Below are 21,007 nucleotides of genomic sequence, written 5' to 3' on the forward strand. Positions count from 1 at the left end.
ACAGTTGTGGGGAAGAGCAACCCAAATAATTTTAGGTCCATTTATTGCCAAAAGTAACTATAACAAAGTAAGTTTTCCCACATAAGTGTTAAAGGCTTATTTTTAAAAAATCTGAAACAGTTTTATCATTTTAGGAAAATGAGAGGGACCATAACAACCTACTAAAATGCATTCTGTTTAGCTTCAAAGTCAAAATAATTATTCATATTCTATTCTATTAATTCATTAAGATGATTCATAGACTATATTGGAGGTTATAGTATGTACATGGAGATGCAGGGAACCAGCAACTAAGCATGTGATTTACCAATATCAACCATCACTAGTCTTTTAAGCGTTCCATATTTAAGTGGCTTGTTTGTTTCTTTCTCCCTCTTTCTCTTCACAAAAGCCTAGATGACTTATTAAGATGTGGGGTCACCTTTGCAGCTAATATGGTGGTGGTGGACAAAGAAAGTACAATGAGTGCTGAGGAAGACTACATGGCAGATGCTAAGACTATTGTAAATGTTCAAACACTTTTTAGGTAAGCAATCTTTGCAATCTATCTATACACCTTTATTAATCATGAAATACCTAATAATGTGTTATGTACTTAGATGAGAAAATTCTTTTTTCTTTTCTTCTACTTCAATTTCTACTAAAATTGTGTCTCATATGGGCAAATCTTTTCACATAGCAATAAACCTTAGCAATAAACTCTTTCTTGGCATACTAAGGTTTTCTTTGGAAATCTCAGACAATCATCCCAAAACAGGATGATCATTTTTTAAATTCAATTTTCAGGTTTGCAGAAAAAGAAAGAAAGCTACTCTTGAAGACTTAAGACCAAAACTAGTTGAGAAAAAGATTTTTTTCCTCAGTGCAGTCTTTTAGAGTAATGCTAAAGCCAATACTAAAACCAGGTTCTTCTAAGACAATAACTTCTAAAGCAGTACCAATGCATTACTATGAAGTTAGTTAAGTGCTTGCATTTTGCATATATGGTTTTGAACAAAAAAATAGTTTTGTAGGCACATTTGTGCAGTGTTACGTATGACAACAAAATATGAAGAGTCATAAAAGAATGCTTAGTGAAAAATGATCAGTATAGTAAATAGGCTAAGGAACCAGTTCCACGATGAAGAGCTAAAAAACCTGAGATCCCCTGTTCGTTTGAGAAACACTCCTGATTAAAACCTCACATTAAATATATTGATTCAACAAGTACCTAAGGATACTATTTACTTTAAACGGTGAAAAGGTTCTTAGTTGCTTAAAAAAACAACAACAACAAACAAACAACTCACAAAACCATATGTATATATAAGCACTATACAGCCAAGTATGAAATACCTTCTTGATATAGAGGGTTCAGTATCATTCAACACTACTGCCCTTTTGTGTGTCCATTTAACACTGGAGAGAGATGCACAGAAGTCTATTGAAACTGTCAGTTTCTGACAACTAAGCACATGAAAATAAAAGTATTTTAACAAATTTATTTTAATACACCTACAACTACATAGCTAAATTCTGTCAGCATTATTGCATGTGCTTAGAAGCAGCAAGATCTATGTTGCATAGGAAACTAGTTCTGACCTGTTTTAACTTTGAGCTTAGTTTTTGAATTTATATCTGATTTCAGCATAGGTTTGTTTCATAATCATACACAAATTAAAAATTAAAATTGAACTTGATCTGTGCAACATTCAGGTATACTATTAACCATATCACACTAGGGTATCTCACTGAGACTTTGATATGCATCACTAAATTTTCCAGAAATACTTCTTACCCCAAAATATAAAACAAAAATATAAACTGACTAACAAAATTTAGTAAGGATTAGTTGACTAGTAAGGACTAGTTGACTAAGTTGACTTAGTAAGGACTAGTTGATTTTTCCCACAGTTGTGTTCTACCTTGTCAAACACTAAAAATAAATAAAAAAACACAGTAACACTGTAAATATCCAACTAGAACTTGCTGAATAATCATTCAGTTGTCTTGCACAATGCTTACAACTAGATGGCAGTTTTAACTCATATATGAAACGTTAAATTCCAAGTATAGTTTAGTATAGTTCTAAGACTGCCTTGTTCTTTTTGCAAGCATCAAAATAAATACATTTTAAGAGTTAATATAATTTTCCTGAAAACTTTCTGAACTTTGTATTTTATTTTATATATTTTTAAAAGCTTTTCCTAGAACACATACAAAACATTCACTATATTTTATGTAATATCAGAATTGTAGAAATAACTAAGCTTCAAAAAGAAGCATAAAGTAGTGGCATTTACCTGTTTTGCAGAATAAACTACACAGAAGATAAGAGGCCAAGTCTGAATCTCATTGATTTGATTGGCTCAAATCAACTGATCTCATTAAGGGCTGCGGACAGGCCTGAAAAGATGTTGCAAGTGTGCTGTAATACTGTTTGGCCTAGGTTGCCATTTCTAATAAACCTGTTCTGACATTATTCCCTGATTTACAGAAATTAATCTTGCTTTGCCAGAAGAGTTGTTTTCCCCCCCACAACGCCCTTTAGGAACTGGATGTATTGTTTATTACGTGACAAGGTTATTAGCACCTTTAAGGCTAGAAATTGTTCCAAACCAATTGAAGTTGTGACACTAGCTTATCTGACTTAATTATAGTTAAAAGGAGTGAAGAAGTGTGACTCAGTCAGTCATTCAGAATTATAAAGGACTTTTTTAATGCTTTGGACAGAAAAGAACAACGGAGAAAATAATAATAATAAAAAAAGTACAAGGAGAAATTACTAGTTTTGGGCTGTGTCCTAGAGATGCTTCTCACTTTTTGATATAAAATAAGCCACCAACCATTGAGACCCTATTGATAGCCATGAGTCTACCTCAAAAATAGGTTTTTAGCACAGATTCTCTGCCTAAAGAAAGAGCATTTATATTTACCCTTACTTTATATTAATGGATTTAAATGTTGTTTTTTGGGAAGTCCTGTTTAAGTTCTTATAAGCTAACATTCTGATGCCTAATTTTCAAATACTACAAGAAGTATAGCAGTATCTATATGATCTATAGCAGTACATCTAATAACTAAGAAGTTCAGCTGGGATCTGGCAATCAGCACCAAATGAGGATCATCTATAAAGGAGGTTATGATGGCATTACATAGTTTATCGTCTTGGCTCAGGAAAAAACTAAATGCATCTCTCACTTGTCTGATTCTCAAATACCATTTCAACAGCAACTCATGTTTTCCATTAGGCTGATTAAGGCTTTCTCCTCCCAGTCTAGTCATTTACTTAGATATATATAAATATATACTTTTATATATATGTATATATATATTAAAAAAAAAGTGTGTGTGTGTATATATATATGTGTATATATATACACATATACATATTTATATATAAAAAGAAAGAATGGAGTAGAGAAGAAGAATCTTGGCACAGAATTGGCCTGTTCTGGTGCTGAAAGGTTGCAGGCAGTGCCTTATACCAGGGACAAGAGGCAATTTGGCTTTGACAACCTGGAAAGTCTTTTCCCCTAATTCCACTAGAGGGCACTCTTAGAGTATGAATTTTACCAATAGCAGGTTTCAGACATTTTCTAGCCGAAGTCATTTTTTACATCTTGGTGATGAACTAAATTAATTTTTAACAGAAATCTAGTAAATTGCAAATTTACTGCAAGTTGTACACATTTTATCACTAGATCAGGTGTTCAATTTACTGCTAACTCTTAGTTCTAAATGTTATACTGTTATTTGTCAAACCTGAACGCCTGTCCTTTAAACACAGCAGTACAAAAATTTTCAACCAGCAGAAGTTATTCACTACATGATGCAGAACTAATGCAGAAGAAATCAGGATTTAAAGGGGAAATTTATTCCTCAGAACTTTAAGAAATTTGTTAAGCTCCTTAATAGATAAATGTTCATACCTATAGAATACGACATTCTTAGGATGTTTACGTTTTAAACACATGATACAAGTGAAGATGTATCACAGACACATCTCAAGGGTATGGTTACGGGGTATTTAATCTGTGTACAGACTCTATTGAGGCTCTATTCCTTAAGTGATTTATCTTTAGTAGGACATAGCAGACTGTGTAACTACTGCACCACTCAGAATTGGTATCAGTCTGACTGTAAAAGCTAAGAAGCTACAGAAATGTACACCTGAGTGTACACAATGTCTTTCAGGGTACAGTGCACACAAATGGTCATCATTAAGTGATTCAGATTCTCACCCAGTTTGCCAGCTCCATTAGCTCATCCTTATATAATCACTTAATATTTGGTTATTCACAGGGATGTAAGTACTAACATAACAATGGCTAGCATTTCTATCATCATGTGATCATTAAAAGTCTCCATTTTAGCTTCAACATACCTAGAAAACTACTGGAATAAGACATTAACACGCATACTGGTAGGTAGTTTTTGAAATCTATTTCCCCACATTTAGGCTCTACTTGAATTAATATTTCAGTGAAGTTCCTCACACAAAACCGAAGGAAAAGACTAAAGACATGGAATTTATTTGACACTAACTTACTGAGTTCGGGTTCCAAGAAAAACACACAAAAATGGCCAATGAGCACCATTTCTTATTGGTATAACATGACAGAGTTAAAGCTTTGTGTCAAGGTCTGTTGTTCAAGGAAGCAAAGGTCATATCTCACATCTTTGCAAGGGAACTTGACCACAAATTTCTCTGAATTTGACAAATACTTCCCTGAAGGAGGAACTTGAACAGAGCAGCTTTTATTTATTTTTTAAATGGACAATTGCTCAAAAAATCCTTTTCATCATGGAAGTGATTGTGTAGACACATGAAGATACTGCCAGTGTATGAAGGCAGACAGGTTTTAAATTGCATTTTGTACAAAATCTAGAGAGCCTGGGAGAAGAAAGCTTGTGCCTCAGTATCACTAACCACTACTCCTAGACAGGGTGAAGTAATGTGCTGACAGGAAATTCAGAGAGAACAAACACAAGATACAAAGCACAGGAAGGAATAGCCTTGTGAAGCAGTGCAGGTTAGGGAACAGCTCCGCTGGGAAGGATCTGAGAGGCTTGGCAGACAGCATGGCGAGCGTGGGCTGACAGCATGCTCTGGCAGCAAATGCCAACACAATTGTAAGCCAATAGCATCTTGGGCTGTGTTAATAGGAACATGGCCAGTAGATGGAGAGAAACAATAATCCCCCTCTACTCAGCACATGTTAAAATGAATCTAGACACTGCATCCAGTTTTCAGGTCCTTGATGCAGCAAAGACATAGATAAACTGGAGGAAGTTCAACAGAAGGTCACCAAGGTGGTCAGAGGCAGAAGCAGATGCCCTGTGAGAAGCTGAGAGAGCAGGACTTACTCAGCCTAGAGAACAAGGAGACTAATGGGGGACTTAACAGACATCTTAGAACTTAAAAAAAGAATGTAAGCTGAGACAAGAGAGGCTCAAACCCGATGTACAGAAAACCTTTTCCCTCTTGAGGACAGCCAAACTGTAGAACTAAACACCCAGGGAGGCTGTGCAGCCTCTGTCCTTGGAGGTTTTCAAGACCTGACTGGAAAAAGCCCTGAGCAACCCTGGTCTGAGCTCATAGCTGCCCATGCTTTGAAGAACGTGTTGGGCTAGAGAATTCCAGAGCTTCCTTCCAACATGAATTATCCTTCAATTTTTCTACAAACAACAGTTTTAAATTCAAAGTCACACCTGGAATACTGTGTCCAGTTCTGGACTCCCCAGTACAAGAGAGACGTAGATACTCTGGAGACAGTCCAGCAAAGCCCAAAGATGTTCAAGGGACTGAAACATCTCTCCTATGAGGAAAGGCTGAGAGAGCTGGGACTGTTTAGCCTGAAGACGAGAAGGCTCGGGGATGTCTCACTGCGTACATTTTTACTGAGAGGATGACTGAGCACTGCAACAGGTTCAGCAGAGAGGTTGTGGACTCTCCCTCTTTGAAGATACTCAAAATCCTTCCGGACACAGTCTTAGATGCTACAATAATCTAAATAATGCTTGCAAATCTTTGCTGTTTGCTATCTGTAGACCATCTGTTTGTATTCACCTATCAGTGACATTCTGTTTTTAATGAAAAACACTTCTTCATGACTGAATCATCTGGGAAAACTTAGTTTACAATAGTGAATCACTGGCACTGAGAACTACAGAAAGTCAGGCAGTAGTTGCCACTTAGAATTTGCTGATTCTGAAAGTAACATCCACAGTACTCCAACCCATGGCCAGTAGCAAACAGTGGCTTTATTCCTCATGATATCACCTGAATTTCTTAGTGACCTGTAATCATTTTATCCCAGGATAAACAGTATTTTCTAGGTTTGTTTGCATAGTGAGAGGAAAAAACATGCCAATCATTCTGGAATGATCTGATAACAAAGAAGGAAGCTTAAGTGATTGTAAAGCAATAAAATGTAGCAGATTATTTTTATCTGAATGAAATGGAGGCCAGGATGTTTTAGTCATTAATACTACAATTTTCTATTATCATATGTAAATAAATACTTTCAGGATCAAAATAGATTACAAATCCATGTCTCATTTTCTTAGTAGACTAATTTACAGAGGAAATAAATAAAGAGTTCTAGTCCAAATAGTGTAGCATTTGCATAGGATAACCTACAAATCTTTTTCCTTGAGAGACAGCTGAGGGCTAGGGTTTGGGTCTTTAGAGTCAATCAGCTTCATGAAAATCTGTGTTATTCAGCCAGATCAGAGTTAAACTTCCTTTACTGTTTTTTGTTATTGGAAGTCTGAAATAGTGTTAACTTTGAAATATTTACACATGCAAAATATTTGTGAGAACATAGATATACATAAACATACATTTGCTCAGCAATTTTAAGTTCCCACAGTCCCAAGAAGTGATAATTCTAGTCTAGATTACTCAGTCTGTAGACACAGACCATATAAACAGAACTAAAAATAAAAAGGAAATAGTACATAAGCCAGCTCTAATCAAATGGTATAGTTTACATACAACTGGATACCAAGCAAATACTATATAGTTCTGCATTTTTTTTGTTATTTCCTACAGATTTGTCATTTTAGAAATAATTAAATAAAACTTCCAGTAATTAAGTAGTTCCTTTCTAGCATTTAAATAGAATATAAGCTCAACCTCCAAATGTACATTTGCTTCTTTGTGAATTCTACAGAGAATATTCGTAGAAGTTCCCTCTGCTATTATAACAGCTTTTCTTTGTACCAAAAAAGTGCAATTTTCATGCACTTAATTAAAAAAGTGGACATAAACACAAATCATAGCATTATGTAGAGCCTTACACTTGTGAATTGTTGTAATTAGAGCTATAACTGTAACATTCTTTTAAAATACAGGTTGTTCTCAAGCCTAAGCATTATCACAGAACTAACTCACCCAGCCAATATGAGATTCATGCAGTTCAGAGCCAAAGACTGCTATTCTCTTGCTCTATCCAAATTGGAAAAGGTAAGGAGATTTGCCCTTCCCCTTTTCCCCCCGCCCCCCAGTGGAAATGTTACCGTTTGAACACATTTTCTTATTTTTTCTTTTAAACAATGCTTTCAGAATAAGTGGAAACAGTGAAATTATTTTATGGTTGTAGCAGCAATGTAAAAGCAAGACAAACAGTATCACGATACTGGTCTACAAATACAGATCTTTCTCTTCAGTCACCTTCCCCCTAGCCCCATTTGCTATTAATCTAGATATTATTGCTAGGTTCTCTCACATAGCCTCCTGTTCTCTTCACCTCATGTATCCTAGTTATCTTAGCAAATTTGAATTCATGTTAAAATCATTTTCATTTTACAGAACTGAACATATGACTTTCATTTCCTAGCTGTATAGTATGTATAGTCCTAGATTCTGGGAGTAATTATACAACTCCCACTATCCATAAAGGTTTTCACCTGTGATTCCTGCATTTTACCACTCCTTTTCCTCTATGGTAATTGCAGGAGGAATAAGCTGGAACTGGCTGGAATCATGCATTGGCAATTTAGAGTATCCAGTGTCAATAGCTGAAAGGCCTTCAATACTGTGTTTCACCTACTGCAAAATTATTTTTTAAAATACTCCCTTAATCCATACAACTTAATGACATGGGGAAGAAAGAATAGGAATAACTTTTTTCTGAGTATATGGTGTCTACAGTTTTTTCTGGACTACTCAATGGACAGTTAACCTATCGACTCCAATGCAATGAACCCAAGATTTTTATCTAATTTCTCTCTCTTGCTTTATACAAGCTCAATTTTTTACCCAGCACAGATACTGAAAATAATTAGAAATATTATAACTTCTGTAATTTTATTTATTGCACAAATGCGAAGTTGTGAACGTAGGTTGGAAGCTGAACAGTTAATTTATCTCCTATCCAAACCATGCTAGGCTGAAATAGCAGTAGATAATTTATCTTAAAAGAACATTTTCTTTATTGCAATTGAAGTTGCCTGCTTTTGATATTTCCCATTCATTCCATCTTAATGTTTGCAGGGAACACTTCACAGGTGGTGCTGTAGTTCATTAGGTGTTACAGAACTCCCTCATGCAAAATCAAAGGCAGTTAAGAACTTGAGTAAAAATTATCTAATGCAGTCAAATGTACAGTTGATGATTATTCGTGCAATAAGCATCCCGTTTTCAGAAAGACTACAAAAGTCAGGCGAGTTGCCTTCAGGTAGCACTCAAATATGCATGCAAAATTTACTTTTCAACTTAATGGGCTATGGAAGAAAGATACGCGTATAAGAGGTGAAGTCCATCTGCTGTTACAGCTGCAACTTTCCTCATTTTAAAAATAAATAGATCTGGACACCAATCTCAGCACTGACATAAGAGAAAGTAGTGGTCCTTTTATACAGCAGAAAAAAAGGAAAACATAGTACTCACAGTTTAAACTTAGAACTTAGTTCTCCATTTGTCTTCAGTAAGAAAGAATGAAGTAACTGTTCCTGCTTTCTTGAAAAATGTTTAGAATACCCTGGATAAGATTCAGACTTTAGTTTTCTATGATTTTTTACTATTTTGTAAGTAAATATTGCAGGTGTTGACAGAAGGGTAAAATCTCTAAAGTGATCATTTTAAAATATATGCATATATCTTTTCATCACACCAACACTCTGATTTCATATCCTTCAAAGGGATAAGCATATATATATTAGGTGAGCAGAAATCTGCCTTAAATATTTGCTATGACACGTGAAAGTAGGTTGTTTTTTTCAACTTCAGTTAAGGATAGAGCAAACAGTCTCCATTTAGTATAAATACTGATCAGGTTTTAAAACAGATTTGAAGTAACATTAAACAATGGTAAACAGGAGTTTCATATAGATAATAAAAATATTGATTGGTGCCCCCTGAAGGGTATAAATTTATTAGTTTAAGTGGATCTCTAATGATTTAGATCAGCTATAGCTCTGCCTGAAACGATATATATAATTTGCACACATTTTTTTAGTTGAACTGACAGATTTGTAGAAAGTTGTTCCAGATCTTCAACAAAAATTAATCTGTTCTTGCCAAAAAGGTAGAACAGAAGCCATTAAGAACATAGTCCAAAATATCGTAAACTATTCCAAAGGTGAAGTGATATTGATCCAAAATCCCTTATGTCAAGAAAGAAACCATCAAGAGGCTTCCATACCCAGATTTAAGTCATATCTCACATGGGCAACAACCAGCATTTACCAAAACTAGCCATGCACTTGTTATCTGTAATAAGCCACTAAACTTCATCCCATTTATATGTTCTTGGACAACTCCAAAACTGTGTTTCACATTATATCCTTATACATTCCATACAGCAAAGTTTCATTGTTTGTACACACCAGTTAGAGCTTTCCATAGCAGTTCCATGTTACTGTCTAAATTGTTGTAGAATATATTAAATCAAGATGGGTGCTACATCTCTTTCAACCACTGAAACTGTTGCCAAAACAGGGCTTCAGGTTACTTTGCAGTTGGTATTTTACAAGTTACGTTTGAGACTAAAACCAAAATATCAGAGCCTTGATTTCTCCACTAGAAGCTACATGTACAAGCTCAAGATTTCACATGCAACTCCTTACATCACATACCCATACCTCACCCTCTGGCCTGGAGCTGAAAGACATTTCCTGTCCCCAGACATGGAGGTGCAGCACAGCCCTGGCGCCATGAAACCACTGTGATGGCTCATTCATGTTTACATCAGCACAGCTTAGAATATCGTTATGTGAACTGCATCCTGACTAGAGAGAACATAACAGTATTGACTGCTATGAAGGACTATGTGTTTATTAATATTAATACTATAATTAATAGTATACTATAATACTATAGTAAATATTACTATTAATATTTATTAATAGTAAAAAAAACTAAAATCACGATAATAAGGTAGGAACGAAGGAAATAAAATGAAAACATTATGTACTCGACCTGGGCAGATATAGTCTAGTATTCTGACAATAAGCACACCCCAAAGGAAATAATTAATTGCAAATTAAATAGCCTAAATGGAGGAAGAATGGCACATGCTAGGAAATTCCCAAAACCATAAGTGTTTTACTGTTTTCAAAGCAATAACAAGTGTAATTCTGAACTTCACATGAGCAAAGCCACAACCGTAAGGAGAAGACTGAAGATGAAGTCAAGAACTCCATCTATTAATAACTGTCTTAAAATGTCACCTATGAATGTGCAGTTCTATTGGATGCGCTCATGCCATGATCTTTTACTTATGTTCCTAGAAATGATCTATACTTTAGTTGTAACCCCTTCCTCGTGAATTCCAAAAAAGTGTCAGGGAAGGAGCTGCTGAGCATCACATGAAATAAAACAGCTGGGATATTCTGATACATTTTTGCCTTCTACATATGCAGTATTATCTGGAAAACCAATGAGTCTGCAGGTAATAAAAAAAAAACTTCAACAGTATGCTTGAGTAAAAGTTGTATTTCTCACAAATCTCTTAAGCAAGAATAAAGAAAAAGTAAGCTTGTAATAAGAGAAGAAAGGAAACAATATAAGAAATGTAATATGTATGGGAAAAATAAACTTCCAAGCTTTCATTTTAAAATAATCCAAACAGGACCTATGCATCTATCTTCAAAAATTTGTATACAAACAAATTGTTCCCCCAAAGTATATCTTTTGCTTTATCCTATCAGTCTTAAAATCTGCAACTATTTTCTCTGAACAGATGGACAGATAAACACAATACCTCAGTCATGACTTGATAGTCACTTCACAGCCAGTTGCCTATAAAATTTTATGTCATGAATCAAAAATAATGTATGTTATAGAATGGATGTAGTTTTAATTTTAAAGTATTTGTTGTAAAACAAGTGTTTTCTGTAATTCACACAGAGTTTTTCATTCACAACAGCAATAGAAGAAAGTATCTTCTACTTTGCACTAAAATAAAAGCATTCAAATACTTGAGCTAAACTACAAAATAAACACATAAGTTGTATCTGTGGCTTATACCAGTAGGAGCAATGTTATGCTTTGCTACGTAAAATTGTTCTTTGTACTCTGAGACTGCTGCTTTCCTCAACTCTGTCTGAAATACACAACTTACTAGAAACAACCCTTTGCTGTTTGATCACAGTATGTGAGCATGTGTTTGTGTACGTGCAGTTCACATGGTGAAGAAAAATTACAAGTCACAGTGAAAGTTAATAAAAATACAGAGCATTGCTCCAACCACACAAAAAAAATATTAGGAGAAAAACAAACTTAACCAAACCCAGGCATGTTTTTCTCTCTCTTTTTTTTTTTTTTTTTTTCTCCTGTGCAAGATAATAGTCCTCCTCCTTTCCCTTGCTTATGTTGAAACCTCAGCTCAATACTTTTACTTGTTCCACAGAAGCAGCGTAAATCTTAACAATAAACATGAATCATGAAGGGCAGATTTAAGCTCTTGTATTAAGACACATTGAATTTATTAAGCATAACAATGTATCTACTATTTCTTTCTACTGATTCAACAGGAGAAGCAAGTCCACCAAATGCTTTTGAAATTATGTGCAAAAACAAACAAACAACAACAAAACACATACCTGACACCTGCTTCTCTGGATGTTCATTTAAACTGCTTGTTTAAACTAACATCTCTGCTATACTTTTAGCGATTACATTCTTCCAAAAAGGAAAATGCAACTCAAACTGATACTGTAGTGTCAAATAAAATTCATCTTACAATAGTCTTGCATAGTAAGCGTAACTACAAAAATTCTTAAGTTTTTATACTCTTGAAAAAGTACGTGATTTAAAGAACAGACAATATTTTACAATATTTTTAAGCAGGTTACAGGTTTTGAGAAATATGTGCTCTACACAAACACCTCTTAAATAGCACCTGTGGACAGGATAATAATGTCAGCAAGAGTTAATGGGCTTATAGTTTAAGTCCTATATCACAGTTATACTGAACAAAAAATTTCTAAAAACTAAAGAGTGTAGTTTCTCTCTCTCTCTCTCTTTTTTTCTAATACCTTATGCACTAAGAAGAGAGGATTGCGACCCTACAGAACAAAAGGAGAGAACATTCTTTCCATTTAGCTTTGGTTTGGATACCTGGTGATTTGTTTGTAGAGTCTATGCACAACGTCCAGCGTACTAAAGTGAGCTGACAAGTATGAGAATAAACCTAAGTTGAATAGTATGGAAATAGGATCTTTAGAAGAAAGGAAAATGTAGTTGAACATATTAACTGCAAGTCTTTCCATGCTGATGACTATGGTAGACACTGAGATGTATGCATGTAGAACAGAGAGGCCTGCTTATTAGTAATTTGCCATAACATGATTTTTTTTAAGTCGTAATGGGCCTGCACCTTTAGTCTTGACCTGTCTGATGATTAATCATCTGGTGGAAAACTTACTTAGCTAGTCAGCAGGAATGCAGCTGAGACTTGAACGAGACTTCAACCATTATCAGAGCAGGTAACATGGCAGGGGTCACAGAGGGAACCCAGAAACTCTTCCAGGCAGCGTGGGACTGCGCAACAACAGATGGACACAGCAAGCCTTGGTCCTCCCCACCTTCTGCTGGAGAGGTACCTACAGCAAATAAGCTATCTCAACCCAGCCAGAGTTCTGGAGGCTAGTTTCCATCATTCAAGTAGTGCTTGGTATGGATGTATCTTGTGAATTAACAACTGGTTATCATGACTTCAATCACTGGTAGCACTTTGTAAGATTCTGGGTCCCTCTTTGAGCAACAAGAACTGCTAGTGAGAGATGCACTCTGTTTGGCAAAGTTAGTTTATTTGCCAACCTGGTTAGGAATAAGTTGTGAGTTAATGAGTTGCATTGGTTTATCTGATGCTGTCAGGTGAGTGCTCAGGAAGAGTAGGAGATATGACTTTCTACAGTAATGCCATCATCTAAGCATACATTTTAATGTGGCAATGCTTATTCCAGTCCATATCTTCAAGGAGGCTCTACAAGCTGTTTCACTGTTCTATCACCCTCATAGTAAAAAAAAATGTTTCCTTATGTTCAGAAAAAGTCACTTGTATTTCAGTTTGTGCCCATTGGCTCTTGTCCTGCCACCAAGCACCACTGAAAAGAGCCTCACTCCACCATCTTTACATCCTCTCTTCAGATATTTGTACACATTAATGAGATACACACAAGCACCCTCACCACCTCCCCAGCCCCGAACCTTCTCTTCTCCAGGCTAAACATTCCCAACTTTCTCAGCCTTTCCTTACAGGAGAGAAGCTCCAGTCCATCATCGTGATGCTTTGCTGGACTCTCTCCAGTATGTCTGTGCCTCTTTTCTACTGGTGAGCTCAGGACACAGTATTCCAGGTGTGACCTCACCTGTGCTGAGAAGAGGTGTAGGATCACCTGCCTCAACCTGGTTACACATTCCTCCTATTGCCCAAGACACTGTTAGCCTCATTTAACTTGGTGTCCACCAGGTCCCCATGTTCTGTTCTGCAAAGCTACTTTTGACCCTGTCAGTAGCAAGCATGTACTGGTGCATATATGTGATGGATATGTGTCTCAATTTCAAAATATGTAACATTTCTGTACTTTGAGAACACATCTTATTGTTCATGACATCTCTGAACCAGAAGCTTGATGCATTCTCTCTCCCTAAAACAGCAAGATCATTTCCAACCTGTTGTTTCACTAATAACTAAAGGAATAAGAAGCACATTGGTGTGGTGTCTCTACACGAGTTGTGATATGAAAAAGGAATAACTGTAGTTATGTACTTTTGCTTCCCTTCCCTAGAAGTATCAGAACAATCAGAACAAGAAGTTTCTGCCTTAGTCCACATCTGATCTCCTATCACATTCTCTGAAATACTATTTCTTCCCTTTTGAATCAGATTCTGTTCGTGTTTCATGTTCACGTCCCCAGTAGACTCCCTGGATCTCAACAAGAGTTCACTGTCAGCATCAAGAAATTTGGATCAGGAATAACAAGAGCTTTGCTTTAAGCACTGTTGAAATCCCACAATCTTTGTTTAAAATGATCTGGTAGAAAGTCCCTGTGCAACTGCAGATGTGAAGATTGAAACAATATATGCATTAAACAAAATATTTCAACTTCAAAAACGAAGTGTTGAACACAGGTGCTACATGTTTGTGGAAACTATAATTCAGGGTAAAGGGATTTTATACTTTTGGTCTCTTTCAAGGTAATATCAGTTTGATTTTATAATCCTTCCAAAAGCAGCACTAAAATTATTATTTTTTATTATTAATTTCTATACAGAAAGAGCGGGAGAAGGGATCTAATTTGGCGTTTATGTTTCGACTGCCTTTTGCTGCTGGCAGGGTTTTCAGCATCAGTATGTTGGACACACTGCTATATCAGGTATTGTGACTGTCTTCTCTCAATGTAGTTAACATGCATTCTTACCACCCGTTTTATTGTACGTAATTATCAGATGACCCTGTTTTCCTCCATGTAAGCCATTAATATAGGTGTCTATGCCAGGAGCCAAAGACATATCAGTGGAGCATGCTCCATCTGACCTTGCTATTAAAGTAATCAAGCCCCCAAATTACCCTCTCATTGAATGAATTCTGCTTATAAACAATACAATACTTGCTATGAAACTCTATAGAGTCTGGTGAGATGGATAATTTTGATTCAAACTGTATAAAATACACATTATACAGGCTGTTAACACTTGTATTCTGCAACAAAAAGTCAGTGCCCATTCCCACAAAGTAGCAGGTCTAACCACAAAAATCAACGGAAATATTTGCATGAGTAATTTACCAGCCATCTTACCAGCCAGCCTCTTCTTACTCTTGTCAACTAGACCTCCAGATGACCAGCCATCACACTTTAAAGCCAAAGAACAACTGGCTGCAACTTGTGTTCCAAGAAGGAAAGATAACCTGCCTTCAATGCTGCCCTACTATACCGAAGAGGTGGCAACAAACAGCCCTATCAAAGTCTGCAGAGCACACACAGTCCTCTGATTCCAGCAGCACAACCACTAAGGACAAGAAACATTCATGGTTTTAGCTGATCTAATGTCTGTTCCTGGTCTTAGCCTACACTTCTACATTTAGTTTGCTTAGTCATGTCTAATTTTCTCCTTTCTGCCAATCAGCAAAACACTTGGTTAGAGCAACAAGCCTCAACTGAAATAAGGCAGATCTACTTTAAACATTAAACATCAGCAAAGGCAAATGGCTCCAGTTTGGATTAAAATAATAGTTGTCTCACCTTAGCATTATCCACTACTCAGTATTGCAGCTCCATCTAAAGTAAGACAGCATTTCATCTGCACTGAAGGTAGTTATTTTAATTTCATGAAGCTAACATCTTACTTCCACTGATGTTACATCTATATGCATCTTAGTTTTCAGGCTTCCTCATTATACCTTAGTCTCATTGAATATTTTTGTATACAAATGCAGAACCAAAAAACATACTTTTTTTCTCCTGACAATAGATTCAGCATGCATAAAGAAATAGCTATTTCTACAATGATTAAGATAAAAGATAAAGAGAATGATTTTAAATGCAGATGTGCAATTTGTTTAGAATTCACACGTGGTGCATAAGGTTACCTGTTCATCTGTTCATTAAAGTTTTCTTTCTTCTCTGTCTCTCCTGTTAAAAATCTTGCAGTCATTTGTGAAAGATTATATGATTTCTATCACAAGACTTCTGCTGGGACTTGATACCACACCAGGATCTGGGTTTCTTTGTTCTGTAAGTTAAAAAAAAAAAAAAAAAAAAAAAAAAAAGTAAATTATTACAAAACAACAAATAATATTCTGTATTGCCTGCAAAACACCTCTACTTTCTTTGTAGAGCAGTTTCTTCTGTGAAAGTCCAAGAAAGGCCATCTGTTTCCTTTTTCACTGGAGAGAAGACAGGAAAAATAGGTAGAAAATGTGTCTGGTTTTAGTTCCCTCCAAAGCAAAAAACATTCCTTACCCCCAAAACCCACAACACATTCTATAAAGCATAAAAAAAAGCAGGAAAGACAGGAAAACAGAGAAGTGCAAGTTTTGCTGTTGTTCTCCCCCTTTTTTTTTAAATGTAGATGGCAGTTCAGCAACTAATTTTAATAACCAAATATATCAAAAATAGGAAACTCTACCTGCCTGTAGAGCCTGGCTAGCACTTACACAAAATGCTGTTTGACAATACCTCTTTCCATCATAGGTAATGAAGGGAAAAATTGGACTTTATATAAATATATATCTACACACATACCTAAACTGAAGTAATTTAGTGTATGTCACTGATGGTCAAATTATCTTGTTCACATGTCTCTATATTCCCTATGTAAAGTTAAATATGTTCAAGTGGGTTACTCCCAACTTTGTTTTCTCCCACACCAAGGTAGCAAACATAGGTGAGTTGTTTAATAGCTTTTTTTTTTTTTTTTTTTTTTTTAATCTTCCTGGGGAAACATAAAGAATTGAGGCTGTTGCTCTCAAAAATAAAGTTATATTTGCTCTGACCAGAGTTGCCTGAAGAAGTTTGTTTTTTAAAAGAAGCACTTTAGTGTTTGTTGGCCAATCAGCAAACTTTGTTACAGTGGAATGTCAGTTTAATCTTTGAGAAAGGGCTCATAAATATCTTGAAATAAAGTTTTTGAAGTCATGAAATATTTGAAATTAACTTTGGAATTTTTTTATGCCATTTATGCTTAGTTTATTGCTTTCTCCACCTTCTTTCTTCCTAGATATTGAGCTTGCTGTCTAAAGAACAGTTATCTGGCAGCATTCAAAATATTTACTCATTATTCAGTCTGTCCATCAACAGGTTCTTACTACTGCTGATATGTAGTTCATTCTTTTTATATTTATTATTCTTTTTATATTTTACTCAGATAATGAACACCAGATGAGGGATACTATATAAGTTTAAATAATTTTAAAACAAAGAGAGCAGTAATTCCCAAATGAGTGAACCACTTGCACCACAATGTCTACCAGACAACAAGGAAACAGCATCTGCAAACTTGATAGAAATTTCAAATTTATTGTGAATGAAAGGTGCAACTCTACGATATGATCATTACCAGCTGGGATTTAGTTTTTGTTTTTTCTCAAGAGTAGTATAATGAACAAGTTATAAGCCATCATGAGTTAAAGTTTTCATTCCTATTATTGTTTGTTCAGATGAAAATCACAGAAGAGGATCTGTGGATTAGGACATACGCCAGACTATATCAGAAACTTTGTTCTTCTACAGGAGACATTCCAATCGGAGTCTATAGGACAGAATCTCAAAAGCTTACAACATCTGAGGTATGTCACTTAACTATACTTTGGAGTTGGTTACAGAGTATACAAGATTCTTTTTTTTTTTTTTTAAACAGTCCTCATAAAAATTGGAACCACTTATTTAAAGAATATTGGGGGTGCCATGTCTGCAAATGTACTTAATTCCAACCCACTAAGGTCTCCCTCTGCTGACATGTGTACAGTCAGATTAACACAAGGCCCAGACCACATATCAGACCCAGTCTATGTACAGATTTTCATTCCTGTGCTCATCTATGAAGTGACTAAAAAGCAAATACAGCTCAGGAACAGTAGGACAGGCTATAACAGCTAGATCTAGGCTGAACTTGCATGTAGTGACTAACAGCAATATCCATAACAAGCTGTATGACCAGGTCCTGTATCAGGTGCAACAAGAATGTCAACACTCTAACCCAAACAGGTGGCATTTCAATATTCACATGAATTTGTAACTAGAAATGAACTAGAGAATAAAATTGTTACTAAAAATATAATGGTATTTCTTTAACCTTGACTGTATATACATATATGTATATACATATATATATGTATGTATATATATAAACATATATTATACATATATATACATGCATATATATATGTATAAATATATACTTCTCCCTGTTTGTGTGCATACATGCACACACATATCAACATTGATGCTCTGTTTCCTGACTATTTAACATATGTGCTGGTGACGGTCCTACATCGCTCATTTTCATTTTTTTGTTTGTGCAGCTTCCCTCTCTCTTATCCATAAGCCATTTGTTTACATGAGCATTAATACTTCCACCTCATTAAACCAGGATTCAAATACGGCTCTAATGTGCATCAAAATTTTCTCCTTCTGAAATACAATCTCAGTTTACAGATTTCCAGTGTAGATGATTTATATTCTCTTCTGTATTTCAGAAAAAGATTATAACACATTAAGCCATTTAACTACAGGCTTTATCATGAAGCAAGTACAAACATTTGTTTAAAGTTAACTTAAAAATAAGGGTTACAAGAGGCTATGCAAGATTCCAAGTTGACTACTGACTCTTCGTGGACCACTAATACCACTCCAGGTGGCTTTTACAGCTTAGCTAGTGTGCTCTGCACTTGCAGTAATGTCAGATGACTTTAAATTTAGCAGCATTAACACAATCCATCAAAATCCCTTTGAGAAGAATATAGGCAAAAATCACTGCCATTGCTGCTAATATGAAAAAAAATTGTCATAGCTTTCATCAGAGCAAAGGGCATGGCAAACCAAGAATTCATTAAACATGGATAAGACTTTCAAAGGCTTTACTGAAAAACAAGGTTTAAAAGTCAGTTGGTTAACTCTAAACTCACAATTTTACCATAACATGGAGAACCTTTGAAGCCTGTACTTTAGTGCTTGAATACCTGATCAGACCAGGCCCAGATTTTCTGTGGAGGATAATCATCTTTTACAAAGAAGCAATTAAACAAACAAACAAACAAACAACTCCTGCTATTACTTCCTGACAGGTTTCATTGGTAGTCTCCTGAAGAGCTTGAGATAAATCAGACAGAGGAAAAAATAAAGACATCTACTTAAATTCCCAAGTTGCCATGTACTGTATTCAAGTGGAAGAGTGGCACTGTCTTTGTTTATTAAAGTAAAAACATTTATTAACCTTTTTAAAAAGCTCTACAATCTGAATGCAGACCCCCAGTGGTATTTCCCACATGTACATACTCCAACAGTTTCTTGTTCAGTGGGTGAGCATTCATGAAAACCTTACCCTTCTACAGAGGCACAGGAGTCTTTCCTAACCTAGCTCTTCCCCAGAGCATGTAGAAGCATCACATCTGGCTCAGCTTCTGTGGTGAATGGAAAAATTCTGAAATCTGTAATCTTTCTGCAGAGCTGTTCCATTATTAATTTCCAACTAATTTAAGAAATAGTACTAGTGTGAGATGTCATTTAGCTTTTCAATATATTAAACCAGAAAACAGTTTTAAAATACTGTTTGATGAGGTCTTTAAAGTGGAGGTTAGAGAAATTTAAATTACTATTGTTTTGTTATTTTTGTTAGAAATGATGAATTTCTAGCCATAAATTGAAGGTTCCTAATGCAGAACCTCAAAAGTGTATATCAATTTGATTTTAAACAGTCATATAAAACTTAATTTGTATTGCATATACATTGGAGCAGGCAGTTAATGTTTAACTTTATTCACAAGAACAAAATATACAAATATTATTTCTGTATGCACTAGTTCTCCTTTGAAATCTTTTTTGTACTATCCAAATAAGACACCCTCACTTCACTCTGACAAACAGATACATGTCTTTCCCCTAAAATGAAAGTTTTCAGTGATCTAGTTGCTAAAGAACATGAAAATCTAGTTTGCCACACAATGACCTACACAATTCCATCTATTTTCATTTAATTAAGAAGATATGGGATCTTCCTTACTACCCGTGTAATTGATTTTCTGTGGTTGCTGTTAAATACTCCATGTTTGCTTCTTTAGATTCACTTCAGTTTAAATTGTCTCTTGTTTTGTTCCCCCCACCCCTTCCATTGTCAGTCACGAGAAACGGCTTCACAAGTAAGTATTTGCTTATTGTCTGCCTGTTTCTGAGTCAAACCCCGGGAATAAAATCCGTACAGGAAATAGGAACTATGCGATGGAACATCCTTGTATAAATAAAGCTTAAAGCAGAGTTGTTCTGTACACAAACATCATATTGAAAATTTGAAAGCTGACAGACTGACTTAAACAAACAAACAAACAAACAAACAATGGGATTTGGTAGGCTATTCCTATTGAATCCTGAAGATAACAGATCATCTTTGCAGTGAGCTGAAAACCTTGATCGTAAACACATTAACTGCTAACGGACAAAACCCCCAAATTTATTGTAAAGAATACGTGGCTACATTTAAAGCTGGTTCAGGTTGCTGGTGGAGCAAAATTTTCAACACTGACAAGGTCAACAGCATCTTGCCTTCAGATTTTTTTAATATGAAAAGATCTTTAGAACCTCAGTAGCTCTTCAGATAAATTTGGTATATTCATTGATCACTTGGAGTGTATTATGAACTCTTTCTGTTCTTGGGGATTCATATAAAGTAAGCCAATCCCAACTTTAAAAGTCATCTTTGTTTTGGATTTAAAGACAAACAAACAGAAAACCCACAACACACCAAACTGGCATCAGTAACTAGGTAATAAGACTGCAGTGATATCAGGATATTGGTGAGAGTTCACTATTTCAATGCCAATGAAAGACATGTTTTAAGTATCACAACAACTGCTCAAGA

The 21,007-nt window shown here is 35.4% G+C and overlaps 1 protein-coding gene and 1 long non-coding RNA gene across 5 annotated transcripts in view; one reads left to right on the forward strand and one right to left on the reverse strand.

Annotated features, from left to right (window-relative positions):
• The window catches only part of KCNT2 (potassium sodium-activated channel subfamily T member 2), a 139,961-nt gene that overhangs the window by 109,423 nt on the left and 9,531 nt on the right, over positions 1-21,007 (forward strand). For 2 of the 4 annotated variants that reach the window (XM_035332986.1, XM_035332989.1), the window contains 6 exons: positions 392-526; positions 7,342-7,453; positions 14,710-14,811; positions 16,087-16,170; positions 17,595-17,723; positions 20,271-20,291. In XM_035332986.1, coding sequence (XP_035188877.1) covers positions 392-526; positions 7,342-7,453; positions 14,710-14,811; positions 16,087-16,170; positions 17,595-17,723; positions 20,271-20,291 — 583 coding nt within the window. The remainder of the gene's footprint in view (positions 1-391; positions 527-7,341; positions 7,454-14,709; positions 14,812-16,086; positions 16,171-17,594; positions 17,724-20,270; positions 20,292-21,007) is intronic. The other 2 variants (XM_035332988.1, XM_035332990.1) reach the window with 1 other exon arrangement.
• LOC118170616 overlaps positions 1-21,007 on the reverse strand; it is a 233,999-nt gene that overhangs the window by 50,517 nt on the left and 162,475 nt on the right. The window contains exon 4 of the long non-coding RNA XR_004752804.1: positions 16,026-16,168. This is a non-coding gene — a long non-coding RNA (uncharacterized LOC118170616). The remainder of the gene's footprint in view (positions 1-16,025; positions 16,169-21,007) is intronic.

Source organism: Oxyura jamaicensis, chromosome 8 (genome assembly GCF_011077185.1).
Source record: "Oxyura jamaicensis isolate SHBP4307 breed ruddy duck chromosome 8, BPBGC_Ojam_1.0, whole genome shotgun sequence".
Taxonomy (NCBI): domain Eukaryota; kingdom Metazoa; phylum Chordata; class Aves; order Anseriformes; family Anatidae; genus Oxyura; species Oxyura jamaicensis.